This window comes from Arvicanthis niloticus, chromosome 26, assembly GCF_011762505.2.
Source record: "Arvicanthis niloticus isolate mArvNil1 chromosome 26, mArvNil1.pat.X, whole genome shotgun sequence".
Classification (NCBI taxonomy): domain Eukaryota; kingdom Metazoa; phylum Chordata; class Mammalia; order Rodentia; family Muridae; genus Arvicanthis; species Arvicanthis niloticus.
Genome location: NC_133434.1, coordinates 33,330,222 through 33,345,795, shown reverse-complemented (window position 1 = coordinate 33,345,795; position 15,574 = coordinate 33,330,222). Strand labels below are relative to the sequence as shown.

General features: G+C 51.0%; 2 protein-coding genes across 11 annotated transcripts; one reads left to right on the top strand and one right to left on the bottom strand.

Moving 5' to 3' along the window:
* Positions 1 to 969: 969 nt before the first annotated feature.
* Positions 970 to 6,575, top strand: Fam219b (family with sequence similarity 219 member B). 8 transcript variants are annotated; one of them, XR_013107625.1, is made up of 6 exons: positions 970 to 1,235; positions 1,425 to 1,512; positions 2,202 to 2,279; positions 2,661 to 2,709; positions 3,949 to 4,012; positions 4,170 to 4,214. XR_013107625.1 is itself a non-coding variant. In XM_076925612.1 (5 exons), exons 1-5 carry the CDS (start codon positions 1,019 to 1,021, stop codon positions 4,329 to 4,331), a joined length of 609 nt encoding a protein of 202 aa, XP_076781727.1. In that variant the 5' UTR covers positions 970 to 1,018; the 3' UTR covers positions 4,332 to 6,575. The 8 variants fall into 8 exon arrangements, 6 of the variants coding, with proteins under 6 accessions (XP_076781727.1, XP_076781731.1, XP_076781726.1 ...); XR_013107624.1 differs by having other exon boundaries at positions 971 to 1,235; positions 4,167 to 4,230; XM_076925612.1 differs by lacking the exon at positions 2,661 to 2,709 and having other exon boundaries at positions 4,170 to 6,575.
* An 815-nt stretch (positions 6,576 to 7,390) lies between these two features.
* Mpi (mannose phosphate isomerase) lies at positions 7,391 to 15,574 on the bottom strand. Of its 3 annotated transcripts, none has more exons than XM_076925600.1 (8): positions 15,509 to 15,574; positions 14,926 to 15,053; positions 13,546 to 13,746; positions 12,196 to 12,457; positions 11,683 to 11,865; positions 9,530 to 9,703; positions 8,272 to 8,480; positions 7,391 to 8,012 (listed from the first exon to the last, which is right to left on the bottom strand). In XM_076925600.1, the coding sequence occupies exons 1-8, from the start codon at positions 15,522 to 15,524 to the stop codon at positions 7,794 to 7,796; spliced, it is 1,392 nt and encodes a 463-aa protein (XP_076781715.1). In that variant the 5' UTR covers positions 15,525 to 15,574; the 3' UTR covers positions 7,391 to 7,793. The 3 variants fall into 3 exon arrangements, with proteins under 3 accessions (XP_076781715.1, XP_076781716.1, XP_076781717.1); XM_076925601.1 differs by having other exon boundaries at positions 12,196 to 12,337; XM_076925602.1 differs by lacking the exon at positions 9,530 to 9,703.

The window sequence follows — 15,574 nt, the reverse complement described above, 5'->3', positions numbered from 1 at the left end:
TGTCCCTGGGGGTTTTGGCTGTACAATATTGACCTACCCTTCGACAATGTGTTAGCTGTGGGACAGCCTCACGATATTTGGCAGTTTCTACAAGGATCTGGAGCTTATTTCCAGCCAGACATAAGCACATCCCTTGGGGGCCAGAGTCAAGAGTCTTGACACAGCCTTGTACCCTGCCACACACAGACTCAAGAGTGCACTTTCACCCTGCTTTCTAGCTTCCAATTTATTTTTGTTACTGCAGGACCTTCATTCTTTTTTTTTCAAAAGACAAGGGCTTATAGCCCAGACTTATCATGAACTCGGCCTCCACTTCCCAAGTCCTGGGCTTACAGTGTGCACCATCATGCCCAGCTTCCCATTTTACCCCCCAAAGAGAGAGGGAGAGACAGGAAAAAGGGAGAGGGAGGGAGGCCTTTTGCATGCCAGGCAAGGCCTTTACCACTGGACTATATACTTCCAGCCCCAAGGTTGTATTTAAGTGTGTGAATATGCCTAAAGAGAGCCAGTTGTGGCCAATATCTCGGGCAGGCAAAAAATTAAAAGCGGTGGGATTTGTGTAGGATGCCATGGGTAAATCTCGACCCCCCCCCCAGGCCTGTTTTCTAGAGAAAGGCCCTGTAGCCCCTGCATATGAGCCGGACCCCTCCTGCATCAGACCTAAAAGGAGCTCCGGCTGCGGTGAAAGAGGTTCGCGATGCATACAGAGAGAACTTGGGTCGGCACACCCGCTACCCTACTAAATGTCATTTTACTTCGACTCTAGACTGAACTGAGATCCTGCACATCAACAGGCTCAGGCAGACTTCGGGTTTACTCTGAAACCTGAAAGGCAAGGACCTGGGCTGGCCAGCTCCAGCTAGGGCGGAACCTTGATGCTCTCTCCGCAGCAGGCCGGCGGAAAGCGCCAAGAGAAGCCCGCGCCTGCGCGTCGCCATCTTTCTAAAGGAGTGTACGTCTTGTCATTCGTTCCTCCCTGCGCCGGGCTGGCCACTGGCGGGGTGGGGCGGGGCCGGTCATGGCGACCGGGGAGCTCCGCGGGCACGCGGTGCGGACGTCCAGCCAGGGGTCCCAGCCTGGCGCGGCTCCCGACAGCGTGGCAGGGGCCCCGGGGCTGCTGCCCTCTGCACAGAGCGGCGGCGCGGCCCTCCGGCTCGGGGAACGGCCGCCCCCCGCCATGGAGAAGCGGGGACCCTACTTGGTGACGCGCGCACCTTCCATTCAGGCTAAGCTGAGTGAGTGCGGTGGGCTGCATGAGGGTCTCTGCCCGGGCGGGCTGCTGTGCCCGGGGGTTGGGCCCTAGAGCCCGGTGATCTTGTCCCCAGAGGGGAAGGGGTTTAGGTGCAGCCCTCTCCTGTCCCCAAGAGCCCGGAAAGCGGCAGAATGAGGAAGACCCGGCTGACCTAAGACCTTTTGACTTCCAGAGAAGCACCGGGACCATGCCAAGGCCGTTCTGCGGAGAAAGGGCATGCTGGGTGCCTTGACGAACCGCCCCGATTCTTCAGGGAAAAGGTCTCAGTGGGCTTTACTTCCTCTGTGTCAGCAGCTTCCAGAGAAGGCCTTATCCCTCCCTGCTTGGGAAACAGGGCACTGTTTAAGGTTGAGCTAGCTAGCTTATCTGCTGGCACCTTAAGAATGGGAACGAGGAGAGATGGGGGTGGGAGGGAGAGTGAGAACGAGAACTGCCTCTCTTTAAGACTGTGCTAGTATCACGAAATAGGCTTTGTAATAGGGGAGTTCCATCAGTGCATAGATAGGATATTCATTAAAGGATGAGATGTGGCTGGAGTCCCATGATGAGTTTTGGGGAGTTGTAAAACGCAGATTGGTACGCTCTTAGAGCTGAATAAGACCGCACACAGCCTTTTATAACTGAATGTTGAAACTCAAATGTGAAAGAATTTGCCTGGGATCCTCTGGTTAAGGTGGAGAGATGCTGCTTTACCTGGTTCATGAAATGGGGCTGGGGGGGGGGTGGGGGGTGGGGTGCGGTGTGCCTTTCCTAGGAGCTTTCAGTACAGTAGAGTGGGCCAGAAAAGAACCTGAGGAGCCGGAGCCAACTGCACAGAGCAGCAGGTCGTGGTGGCTGAGATTGGGTAGAAGGAAAGTCTGGAATGGTCCAGTCAGTTCTTTCTGCGTAGGGACCAGGGCTCTGGCCTTCCCTGTGAACTGCCTGTGCTTTCTTCCCTGCCCCATCTCAGGTCAGTGAAGTTTAACAAGGGCTATACTGCTCTTAGCCAGAGTCCAGATGAAAACCTGGTGTCCCTTGACTCTGACAGGTGAGTGCTTTCTTTGGAAACAGTCAGGAGTGATTTGACTAGCACAGCAGATTGCTTGATGCCCTTGCCTGCTGCCTCTCCCCCAGGGCCCTTCATGTACATTCCAGAGCTGCTCTCTTTTAGTGCTGTCCCTTCCGGGGATGACATGGCTGGAAGAGTTCCTGTCCTATTCTGCTTGCACTTTTAGTGAGAATGACTGTTTCTGCTGGAGTCATCTGAGGGAGCCATTGGCATACTCACTCACTGGGACTCTGGGCTTGAGTTCTCTGGTGTGCAGTCTTTGCTTCACGAGCCCTTCAGACCCCCTTGCATGTCCTCGTCGCCATTTGCAGCTGTGCCACATAGCTGTCCCCTGAACTGATTGTCTTCCTCTTCTCCTAGTGATGGGGAGCTGGAATCCAGATACTCCTCCGGGTATTCCTCTGCAGAGGCAAGTCCAGAGCGCCATCTGTGCAGTGTCAGGCTGCAGGCAGCAGCATCACCACCACTGCCAAAATGTTTGTTTGCTGCCTGCTGTGTGCAGGGCACGGTGCTACTAGATTCCACTCTGTTCTCTAGTCTTCTACTCTGCACTCTTCCCTAAGCAGAGATAACAGGCGTCTTAGGCTGTTGAAATTCAGGAGACGTTATATCCTCAGGGCCAGAAGTGCTCTCAGAAGTCCATAATCTAGGAATCCTCTTGGTACGTTCCAGCTAAGTGTTTATAAACTGCTGGGGTGCCTCTTGTGATTGGCCACGCACTATACCTAAGAAGCATTGCTTGCTACCCTCTCCCAGCAAACATACAACTCCTTCTTTGGGTAGTTTCCAGCTCTTTCTGTTTCTTGCAGCCTGGACCCACTGGTCATAGGCCTGCCTTCCAGTGTGGAAAGATAACTCAAGTCTTCTCTTTCTTTCTCTGAGTCAGCATTCAGCCCTGCCCCACCCATCGTCCACTGGCTTGCTCTCTTCAGTTCCGTCTCTGGGAATAGTCTGAACACACCCCCTAGGCTGGTCTTTAGGACATCTTTCCAGATTGATTGTCCCAGAGAGAACCACCAAAGGGACAGAAAATTCTCAGCCAGGCATGTGGCATGTGCCAGTACAGGTACAAAGGAGCTGCAGTAGGGACAGGACCACACTGGGTAGGCAGCTCCTTCATTCTCCTAGGAATCTTTGGCTAATCTCAGTTTTTACAAAGGAGAAAACGGCTTGCACAGTGTACCCTCCTTATATGTCTAAGACATTAAGATTGTCAAAAACTAAGAAAATTCTGTCAAGATCACAAGTCTTAAAATTCCCTAGCCTCATTGATGACCTGCCTGCCAGGACGCTGGTGGAACCAGGCTGACTTTGCAGGAGCCCAACAGCACAGAAGCAACTAGCAGACAAAGCTGTCCCCTACCCCTCTCTACTGTCCCACATACACCTCCAACACTCCAGCCTATGTTTCTGTTGCCAACCTTCCTTCCCCTTTTGAAACAGTCTCCTCTCTACATAGCATTGGCTGTCTTGGAACTCACTATGTAGACCAGGCTTGCCTCGAACTGGGAACTGCCTGCCTGTCTCTCAAGTGCTGGGATCAAAGGCATGTGACACCACAGAGGACAGCCCCATATTCTTGAATCTTGACAAGGATATCTGGGTTTCCAGCGGGGAGAGCTAGTACATTGATTTTTTTTTTTTTAAGTGAAGCCCGGCTGATTCTCAGTAAGCCTCTGGGGAGTTTCTCACTGCTGGAAAGACACTGCAGGGTAAGGGTGATCCTTCTGTAATCCAGGTTGTGCAGTTGGCCTGGGGCTAGGTAGAGCAGGGACAAAAAGCTTCAGTGTGGTGACAGGGACCTGCCTTCAGGCAGCAGCTGTGTATGCTTCACATCCTGTTCTACAGTTCTCTCTCTTCCTTTAGCAGGTGAACCAGGATGTGAGCCGGCAGCTGCTGCAGGATGGATACCACCTGGATGAGATTCCAGATGATGAGGACCTGGACCTCATTCCTCCTAAGCCTATCGCTTCTTCCACATGTTCTTGCTGCTGGTGCTGTCTTGGGGATTCTTCCTGTACCCTCCAGTAGCCATAACCCTCCAGGATGGGCCGATGGCCCTGATGGCCCTTCACAGCTCAGTGCACTGGGTACCGCTACCAGCCTAGAAACACTGGAGGCACTGACCTCTGGGTGCAGGCCAGTGGTCTACAGGTAGCCCTCACCTGGTGCTTCTCACGTCAGAGGGCCCCGTCTGGGTCAGAGGTGATGGGTGGAAGTCTGCAGGTTCCACTGGGGTAGTTTCAGGAAGCCACTTTAATAACGGCGGGAGGAGAGGCTTTCTGTGGTTCTTAAGCTGCTGACAAGGATTGCTAAGAAAACCATACAGACATTCTGACGTGTTTGTCAAGGTGTTCTGAGGAGGGAGAAGGAAGAACTCCTCTACTCAGGCTGTGCTGGGAGGCATGGTGGGAGACAGAGAACAGCACTTGATGACTTGCAGGAGGAATCTGGAAAAGTACAACTCGGACCAAGTCAAGAAAGCACCAAGTGGGTTGTTCCTTAGGTTACATCTTGTCTGGTTATGACAAGGAATCTAGTTTAATGATGGCGTAGGAGCATGGCTTTCAGAACCTCTGGACTGGGGACATTCTGCTGGTCCTACTGTCTGGATGGGCTTAGTAACTCAGCCCTTCTCTCATTAGAAGAGAACTGCTCTGTCATATATGTTTATTTATCTGTAGTTCTTTGGCCTTGGAGAGTTTTTTGAGGTAAAAAGTGGATTGGCTGCTGGGGCTATCACCAGAAACCTGCAGTTTTTGTGATTGCCAGCAGAGGGAGCTGCTGGGAAGTCAGTGCCTTCCTAAGTTTAGCCATTTAAGCTTTTGAGAAGTATTGATGGGTGTCTTGGTATAGCTGTGTGACTCTGGCCTACATGGAAACGTTTAGACAGGATGAGGAGGAGAGACCCAATCCAGCTCCTGGACCCCACTTGAGCTGATGAATCTGCAGTGCAAGGGGCCTTCCCTCTAACAAGGCACATTCCTGTCCCCCAGCACAGAGTTCACAAGCTGGAGATGTAGTGCTTGTGGAACACTTGCCTAGCATGTGCAAGGCTGGGACGTGGGACGTGGGGGGTGGGTGAGCGCAGCTCAGTCCCAAGCCTGAACACACAAATGCAGGAAGAATCTCTCCTGCTATACTAAGCCTCTTCCTGGAATTTAGTTTTCCCAGACCCCCTTCCTCAGGGTTCTCGTCTTTATCTTACCCAGGTGTGTGGTGAGGCTTGGGGTAAATACAGTTTCCAGCATAAGGGGTACAACAGTCAGAGTTAGGGGTTGGGCACCACAGGTGACTGACTGTCCTGCCCAGTGACTACTAGAGGCTTAGGGGGAATATTATGCCCACTATGTCCATTTACAAATAGTAGCAAAAAAGGTAAGATCAAAAGATAAGGCCTACTTTGTTACTTGACTACAAACCTGTCCTTATGATTGCTGCCAGTGCCTAGCAGGGGGTGTTGTTGTTCTCAGGCCGTGGAAGGTTGAACGCAGTATACTGTGTCTAGGGGCTTTTTACTCTACTGTCAGGAGGGAAGATGGGACAGAGACCAGAGGCTTCTGCTTGGTTCTTGGGTTGGGTCATAGATGCTGTGTTCTGCAGTGGGAGTCTGTAACTCTGTGCAAGGCTCTTATATTCTGAGCATTTGTGTATGGCCTGCAGGGAAGGAACACAAACCATATCCAGGCCTTCTAGAACTCTGCAGAGGTGGAGGCCTCGTGTGCAAAGGGAATAGCTATGGTACAGAGTAGAGGAAGACTTGGTGGTAGGCTTCAGTGAGGCCAGCAGTGGTTGTGGAACTTACGTGTGGAGCTTTACGTCTATTTGGTTAAAAGAGAGCAGCCTGGGCATTTGGCAGCTCCTGGGAGCGGGCAGTACCCCCCAAAGCCACACCTTCTGGGGTGGTTGTTGCTGAAATTAACATTGAGGTACTTGACTGGAACTGTCCCTGGAAGGAAAGTTCTTGAGCTGGGTGGCCTTGTGTGGGAAGGCATTACTTGTGGAGAAAGCTCAATAATGTCCAGCTAGGAGGGGTGGAATGGACCGCTGTTAGGGGCTGGACGAAAATAACACCGATAAAGGCACAATGGTGCCCAGATCCTAACTGCCTTAATTCTGAGGGCTGGGTGTTCTGCAGGAGGCAGTCCCTGGGAAGGAGGCATCTGGGCCTCCTCAGGAGTGCCTCTCCTGTGTGTGCACTGCTCCTCCAACCTCTTTCTCGGCTTGCACTTTCACAGTCTGTTATAATAAATGCAATCCTGGTAGTGAGCTGTATTGTGTTGCAATGGGTTTTTTGTTTTTGCTTTGTTTGAGACGGTTTTTCTGCATGCACCACTACCACCCAGCTTTGGTTTATAATTTTATCTTATGACTGTGAGCCACCTCATGGGAGCTGGGAATGAAACCTGGGTTCTCTGCAAAAACAGCAAGTACTTTTCAACCGCTGAGTCGTCTCTCCAGCCTCCAGTACTTAACACTAGCCTGAGCTGTATGATAACCTCAACAATAAAGGGGCTAGGAGCATGGCTCAATTGTTAAAGTGCTTACCAGGCAAGTATGAGGACCCAAGTTCGAATCCCTGAGTCCTCACCCCAAGCACCCAAATAAGAAGCCAAAGGTAGTGGCACACACCTGTAATCCCAGTTCTGAGAAGGTCAAGACAAAGGACCACTGAGACCTGCTAGTCAGTCGGTCTAGCTGAACTGGTCAATTCCAGGCCAGTGACAGACGCTATCTTTAAAAAGGTAGATGGTTCTTGAGGAATACCACGCAGGTGCATGTGCACATACATAACCAAGTGCAAACGCCAGAAGCCATGATGAAGCAGAAGCAGACCTCTAAAGTCAACCTTCGAAACGTGAAGACAGTCTCAGAAAAAGTAAACTCTAAGAGTGGAAGGCCTGCCTGCAAGCTGTCCAACTGAGGCTGGAGCTGGCTTCCTCTCCCACCCCTTCCTGTAAAAGGGTTCTGGAATCCAGCCTGCCCACCCCCAGGAAGCTGTATGAAGAATAAAACCCAAACTGGACAACATCAGAGAGCTCTGTCCTCCCGGTCGGGGACAGGCATACCAAAGGCTGACTGCTCTTGACTCTGTATCCTCAACACAAGTGATCTTTAATCTGACAGCTAGAGGGAACCAGCTTCATTAGTCCAGCGGCCTACCCCTTCCCTCCTCTGCAGCGCAGAGCGTGCAGGTGACACATGTTAGCGTGACACAGCTGGGGCAGAGTGGTTGCCTCGTTAGTGGGCACATCTGACTCAGAAGTAAAATGAGAATACAGTGCAGTGGCAGGCCTCAGGCTTCACACAGAGCCTCTTGTCCTGAAGATGGTCCAGCCTAGGCATATTCTGGAGTCACTAATGCCAAACTCAATACTTCTAATCCAGTATGCATTCAAAGAATGCACAACAGGGACAGGGATTGGGCCGGATCTGAAATGTGGAAGTGGCCGGGATAGAGGTGATGGGCAGAGAGAGGCAAAGAACTGGTCTCTACAGCAGACAGCAGGCCCGGAATATCAGCAGATCCTTGGGCACGGAAAGCTTCAGTAAAACACTCTCGTTGGCCCCAATGAAGAGCACCCCACCACGCTGCAGAGGGATCTCTGCATGGACTGTGGGTGTGATAGCTGTCACTGCCCCTTGGACCATCAGAAGGATGCTGGCAGAGTCTAGTGTCAAGACTTTGTATTCTGTCACAGAGCCAGGGACCTGGTGGGAAGAAGCAATAGAATAGCATAGTTCACACTCTGCTCCTGGGTTCTAGACCACCTCAGGGGCTCTGCTGCCTCCTTGCCCACTCTTCAGGCTCTTGGCACCATGAAGTCCCACATCTGATCCCTGGCAGAGAAATAGATGGGCTCTGTGGCTGCCCCGACTGGGTGGCTTGACAGGGAACCCAGCCCCAGGTCTAACAACCCTGTGAGTACGACATGCTACACCAGGACACCCTCCAGGTCTACATCCTCACCTCCATCTTCATGACAGTGAAGTCTGGCACAGGGGGGTCATAGATAGAGAGATAGGGGTCATCTTGACTCTGTGTTGGGGCAAACAGCCTGTCCTCGCTGGGGCTGGGTGTGTAGTCGAGCATTTCACACAGGGTTTGCACATCAATGAATTTGGGTGTCAGGCCAGCACGCACGGTATTGTCGGAACATGCCATGCATTCCACGCAGTCTGGAGACAGATAAATGTCATGAAATAAGATGGTAAAGTGGCCATGGAGTTTGGCTCTCCAGGGCTGGGCCTCCTAACTTAGGCCATGCCGATACCTATAAACTGGGCTAAAACGTGTGGATAGCATTGTGGGGAAAAATATGTGAAGCTACCAACCAGGCCCCAAATTATGTTAACCCCTGCATTAACAAGACTTCTGCAACAGAATCCTGCAAGTGGATAAGCTTCCAACAGTCAAATCCAGTCAGACATGGTGGTTCATGGCTGAGGGGGGTGAGGGTGGAGCTGCCACATGTTTGAGGCCAGCCTGGGCTACAGAGTGAAACCCTGTCTTAAAACAAGAACAGCAACAAAAAGGGAGGCTCAGTGTGTAAGAATGCTCGCTCTGCAAGCGCAAGCACCTGAAGTCAAATGCCAAAAAACGAACTTTAAAGCCAGGGTGTAGCACAGACAGTGGTAATCTCAACACTCCTGGTGGGAGTTAGGAAACTCTCTGGAAGTTCACAGGCCAGCTAGATTGGAGTATGTAGAAAACAAACAAACAAACAAAAAAACAACAACAACAAAACACACCAAAAACCAGAAAAAGAAACAAACAAACAAAACAATCAAAACAAAAGAGACCCTCAAACCAAGTAGAATGAGGATGGAACCCAACCCCCAGGCTGTCCTGAGCACCACATGCATCCTTTGGTCCGAGTGTACCTGTGTTCACACACAAAGAGCATCCTTTTGTTGCATCACCCATATTGTAGTGTACAAATCTCTCCAGGCAGGTAGCATCCATTAGTGTGCAATCACAAGTGAGAACAGAAAGAACTGCAGCTTTGTCCAGTTTGGCTTGGCCCAAATGGGTTTCCACTCAGCAAAGGGGCTTAACATCCCAACTTGCAGCTAGTAGCAGATTATAAGCAATATCTACCGCCCAGCTGGCAGCCACCATCCACACTGGCTCAGTCACCCTGAGGTCACCAACCTCTCTTTCATCCACACGAACAAACAAGGCCCAAGGGGGATGACAGTGGGACACCCTACTGAAATGGGCTCACCTCCCTTCAGGTAGGCATGGGGCACGTTGGCCTCCAGAAACATGGCTTCCCCAGGCTTCAAGGTGAGCACGTTCAGGAAGTAGATGGCGAAACATCCGATATCACCCGGGTACTGCTGGTGCAGCTGTAGCAGGAGCTTCCCATAAATGTCCTCCATGCTGTTTCCGTCAAATACTGAGGGTCACAGAGCATCCCAAGGCCACTAAGACACACATTGTAGCTACAGCTTTACCCTGACAAGGGAGTCTTGGTGAACAGTCAATGCCTGTACGAATGCAGCTCTTTGGCTGGGCCTCTCCTAAACATCCCTCATCTTTGCACAAAAATACCATCTCTTGCCTCAACCATGTGCAGGTCTGGCCTGGCTGCAACAGCTGGGTGTTGTGGTGCACAGTATGAGCCTAGCACCCAGGCCAAAGGCTCACCATGAGTGAAGGGTAGACAGACTGGACCACAGAGGATGACCCTGTCTCAAATGACACAGGCTAGGGACCAACCTCAGTTGGTAGAGTGCTTGCCCGGCATTCGTGCAAGCCTAGGTTTAATCCTCAGCCCCACCAACCAACCAACCAACCAAACAAACAAACAAAACAAAACAAAAAACAGGGATGGCACATGCCTGTAATCCCAGCACCCAGAAAATGGAGGAAGAAGTGTCAGAACAGTAAAGTCACTCTTGGCTATATAGCAAGTTTGAGACCAGCCTTGGGTACAAGAAACCTCACCTCAAAGGGAGGGAGAAAAAAATTGTATGAAAAATATTTAAAACACACATACCACTAGCATCTCCAGTTCAGATTTTGACAAAAACATCTGACAATTGCCCAGAAACAGTTTCCTGACTGGGGACCATTTACAGTTCTTAAGCTCAAAATCTATTATAGACAGCTTCATGAAGAGTGTCAAATTCCCTATTAACCCAGGACTTCCCTTTTGTTAGCATTCCAACTCCCTCCCATGTCTCAGGAAGTCTGTCCATCTTAGCAAACCAGGACGGTTGCCTACCCCAGAGAGCACAGGGCAGGCACAATGTGCTATGGGCCAAAATGTGCCCTGGAAACTGACTGACCAAGAGAAGATGAGCTCAGTCTGGGCTGGGGGGGACGAGGGAGGCTTCTTGGAAGGGCAGGGGCAGGAGCAGGGTGAGCTGAGTTTCCTGGAGCATGCAGACAAGGAAGGAGTGTATTCAGAATGTCAGAATGTGCAGAACCAACAATAAAGAAAGCAGTGTTCCAAGTGGGAGGGAGGTTTGGGTCTTCATAGAGATACTTGCTTGGTGGCTACTCTGCTAAACACCGGGATGGACATGAAGTCTCTGGCCTAGGGAAGCCCTGTTTGAACTGTTTGAACAAGGTGTTAAGTACACAGTGTTAAGGAATCCCTGCACACCTGGATGTCAGAACAGAGCGCAGGCCAAGGTTCTCCAGGAGTAAGCAAGCAAACAAGATACTCAAAACCATGACACAGAACAAGAGGGCATGCTCAGGTGACAGAAAGTGGCTGTGACACAAGCCACACAAGCAGACATACAGAAAGACTGAACCGGAAGAAGGTTCCGGGCTGCCTGGAGAAGGAGCTGGCCTGTTGGGCAAGGAGCTGCCACGTAAGCTCCTGGCTGAGATACTGTCAGCCTTGTTTCTCACTGTGTGTGTTGACTCTGCAGACAACAGTGGCACGACCACACCCACCTTGGTCACTTCCTGGACTTTGTTAGCACAAGGTCACACATCAAGGAGGGCTTTAAGGAGGAACTTGTTAAGAGCACAAGGCTTGAGTCCTCTAGAGAAGGGTATGCTCCTTGGCCCTTTCCTGCTCTCCAGGCCCCTAAATGCACGTCTGCCCCATGGGAAACAGCTAGACGGTTGGGAAAAGTCTGGGAATGCCTGGGTGTAGGGCCCTGATAGAATCCTCTAGGCCAGTCTGCTTCCAACCACCTCAAGAAAACCAGTTTGGAAGAAGCACTCAACCTGGGGCCTCACGCCACCAAGACTGGGAAAAAAACAGTAGCAGCCGATCTTAGGACCATCTAAGTTTGGCCCCTTTTAGTGTCCTGCTTGTGAAAAGGGCCGGCAATCCTGTCTCCATGGCCTCATCCATCCATCTTATGTTGGCAGCCCAGGCTCTGTACCTACCCAGGCCCCTGCCACACCCACCTTGCTGGGAGATCCGCTTCACCAACAGGTTAAGCTGTTCCACCACCACCTTCTTCTCACTCTTCATCAGGTGGGAAAAGCAGTTCCTCAGAGCAGAGGCCATGGCCACAGCATCCCCACCCACACTCTGCCTCAGCTGTGCTGTGGCATCCTCTCCAATCAGCGACTGGAACTCAGGCACCTCTGCAGGGTGGCCAGGGCAAGGAGATGTCAAGAATGAGGAGACAGAACACTGAGAAGTGTGGCCTTCCCACCACATCCCTAACCAAAGACCCATCAGCGCTACACAAACCTTGCTGTATAAACATAGCTCACCACCGGCCCTCAACAACCACACCTGAGCCTGGTCTCACTCTCTGGCCCACTGGCCCCTAAAGCTGCCTCATGAGGCTAAGATCCCTTTAGTCCCTGTGACATTGAGCCTCTGCTCTGTCTCTATTTCCCCTGTGTCCCAGGCTCCTCCTATGTTCCAGGCCCAGTACATGTACCCTCAGCATTCCTGCCCAACCTTACTCTTCAGAAAGGTCACAATCTCCTCCACTGGCCGGAAACCACACAAGCCCTGGAAGGAGGTGAGGGCAATGGCCATTTCTGGCTTGTGGTTGGCATCAGGGTAGTGCTCTGGAGCCAGGAGATGCAGCTTCTCTGCCAGCTCCTGTGGATGGGCGGTGGGGGACAACAATTGGGGTACAGCTACCATCATCAGGAGTACCACCAGCCTCTGCAGTCTCTGCTGCCCTCCCGCTCCATTTACCAGGTAACAGCGGCTTCTTACCTATGGCAATGAACCCAGTCAAGGCATCAAGCAGAAACTTGGGGCTCAGCCAACCCAGGGCAGAAACATGGGCCAGGGGAGAGTCAGGACAGACTTAAGAGTCCTGGCCTGTGGCTCAGGAACCCTAAACAGCAGGCACAAGCTGTGTCACGTGGGTAAATGATGCTGGGGGAGGTAGACTTAGAAATATCTGGAGTCTCAGGTCATCCTCAGCTACATAATGAGTTTGAGGCCAGCTTGGGCTTTGTAAGACCAGTCTTTAAAAATCCCCAAATTAGGGGTTGGAGAAATGGCTCAGCAGTTAAGAGCACTTGCTGCTCTGGCAGAGGGCTCAGGTTCCTTTCCTAGCATCCACATGGTGGCTCACAACCATCTGTATCTCCAGTTCTAGAGGATCTGACGGCCTCTTCTCACTTCCAAAGGCACCAAGTATGCGTGTGATGTACGTACAGACGTGGAGGCAAACATGCAAACACGTAAAATAAAATAACCTTCTAAAAAGGGACTGGAGCTGTAGCTCAGTGGCTAAGAGCACCGGTTGCTCTTCCAGAGGACCTGGGTTCAGTTCCTTGCACCCACATGGCAGCTTGTGACTGTCTATATCTTCAACCTCAGGGGCAAAACACTCATACACATAAAATAAAAATGCAGGAAAAACACTCATACACATAAAATAAAAATAAGTACTGATTTTAAAAAGAGACTCTGTGTAAGCCAGGCTGGGCCTTGCTCAAAAAAGATTATACCGTGGGGTGCAGCTGAGGCGACAGCTGAGGTGCCTGCCCTGGCCAAGAGAGCCAGGTGGGGAAAAGGCAGATATGAATAGACCTAGGCTGGGGGAAGGGAAGTCAAGGACAAACTTAGAGACTCTCTCCTGGCATAGGCCAGTCAGTTGTCCACTTACACTTAGCTTCTGTATGTGTCACCAGCATCTGTGCCTGAGCAGCCAAGCTGGGGTTAGTAAGACTTGAATTTAGCCCTGAGTTAGACCCTAGTATGGGCAGAGAAAAACAGCACTGAAATCTGTGGGGGGGAGGTCCTCCAAAAGCCCTTCCCTACCCTGACCTCTGCACCCTCCCATCCTGTACCTTGTCAGGGTGTGCCTGGATAGACAGGGCTGTTTGCACTGAGAGCACTTTGAAGAGGAAGGGCAGCTTCCCGTTAAAGGTCTTTTTGACCTTTGGGCCTAAGCAGTCCTGGTTTTCAGCAATCCACTCGCCTAAGGTCTTCTGGGAAATACGGTTGTCAAGGATCTTGGCATCTCCCCGGGGGTGTGTCCCCATCCACAGCTGGAAGAACAAGAAAGTTGAGAAAAAAGGGAGCAGCTGACAGCCCTGGTTATCTGAGGCATGCGTCCGGGTCAGTACACTGGCTTATGAGGTGCTGAGGCTCAAGCCCAGGGCCTCACACACAGTAAGGAGGTAGCACACCGTCATCTGTCCAGACACTCAGACGTCTCTGAGTCTCAACAACAGATCTGTGAGGGCTTAGTATTCATTTATTCTAGTCGCAAAAGACATAACTTTCCTGTTTTGATTTTTCTCTTCTCATAAGAAGGAATAAGTTTGGGATTCATAAAAATAAAAAAATAAGAAAAATAGGGAGCTGGAGAAATGGCTCATTGGTAAGAGGTCTTACTGCTCTTCCAAAGTATTACCAGTCCAGTCGTTTCTGGCACCCACAAGAGGCTCACAACCTTCTGTAACTCCAGCTCCAAGGGATCCAATGTCTCTGACCTCCACAGACACCTGCACTCACACTCACATAACCACATGTCCACAAACACACCTATACATAAAATAATAAAAATAAAATTTAAAGAAAAAAAATTAATGAAACTCAAACATTTATTTATGGCTAGGAGTGCTGTTACATGCCTTTTGTCCTAGCACTTAGAACATAGAGGCTGAGAGACTGGGCATTCGAGGTCATTCTCAATTATTATAGCAAGTTTGAGGCCAGCCTGGGCATCCTGAGACAGTTCCCCAAAAAATCAAAACAAATGAAGATTCAGTAAATGCTAAAGCTGCAAGGGTTCAAGAAATGACACATGTTTAAGCTGTGTGTAGTGGCGCACACCTCTGATCTCAGCACTCAGGACGCAGAGGCAGCAAGAGTTCTTGAGTTCAAGGCCAGTCTGGCCTACAGAGCAAGTTTCAAGACAGCCAGGGCTACATAGAGAAACTCTGTGTGTCAAGGCGGGGGAACTGTCCCAGATAGTTTATCCCCCTTTATATGAGACAGAATCTTGGTATTGAGATCAGATTCTCCTGCCTCAACCTCCCTAGTTCTGTGATTACAGTGCTCTCGTGACAGCTTTCTTTCTGCATGTATTTATTTGCACGGGTCCCAGAACCAACATCTCCTATTATCTGCAGAAACTCTACCCAACTGATCCATATGGCTTGTGTCAGATCCTATGGTCTTACTTAGGGTAAAGTGGACTGATGTGCAGTCGGAGGTCTTACCTCTGCATATGGCATGTCCTCTGAGATCTGGGCCAGTGGGTCACTGCTAGCCAGCAGGCTTGCCACTTCGCTCTTGGAGCCCACCTTCCCCCAGGCATACTGCTGCACCACACAGGAAAGTGGGAACACTGGGGACAGAGACAGAAGGTCAGCTTCCACTCCACTCTTCAGACCTGGCCCTAGTGCCGGGGAACCAGGAATAGGGGCGGGGAATCTAACTAAGGGCAGAGCTACACAAGAGTCTATGACTTGTAGAACGACACTCCTCTCTTTCACAATCGTCGATATTGCCATCTGTGAGATTGGCAGATGCAGATCTTGTCTGCCATGGAGAAGAACTGAGTTCGGGTGACAGGGAGGGAAAAGGAACGAACTACCCATCTCTTGGCAATCGGTCAGTCACGAAGTGATTCGAGCGCACCCACCATTCTCCTCTCTGACCCCCAGTTGGACTACCCATCCCAGATCCCAACCTTGTGACCAGCGTCCACGGGAATGGTCACGACCCGCTAGGTCCTGCCAATATTGGTCCCCAAGACGCGACCACCACCAAAAAAATAGCCAACAACAGTCAACGGCTCACCTCGCTGACTCGCCATCCCAGTAGCCTGAGACCCGGCTTCAGGAACGAAAGCCCTTCCCAGAAGCC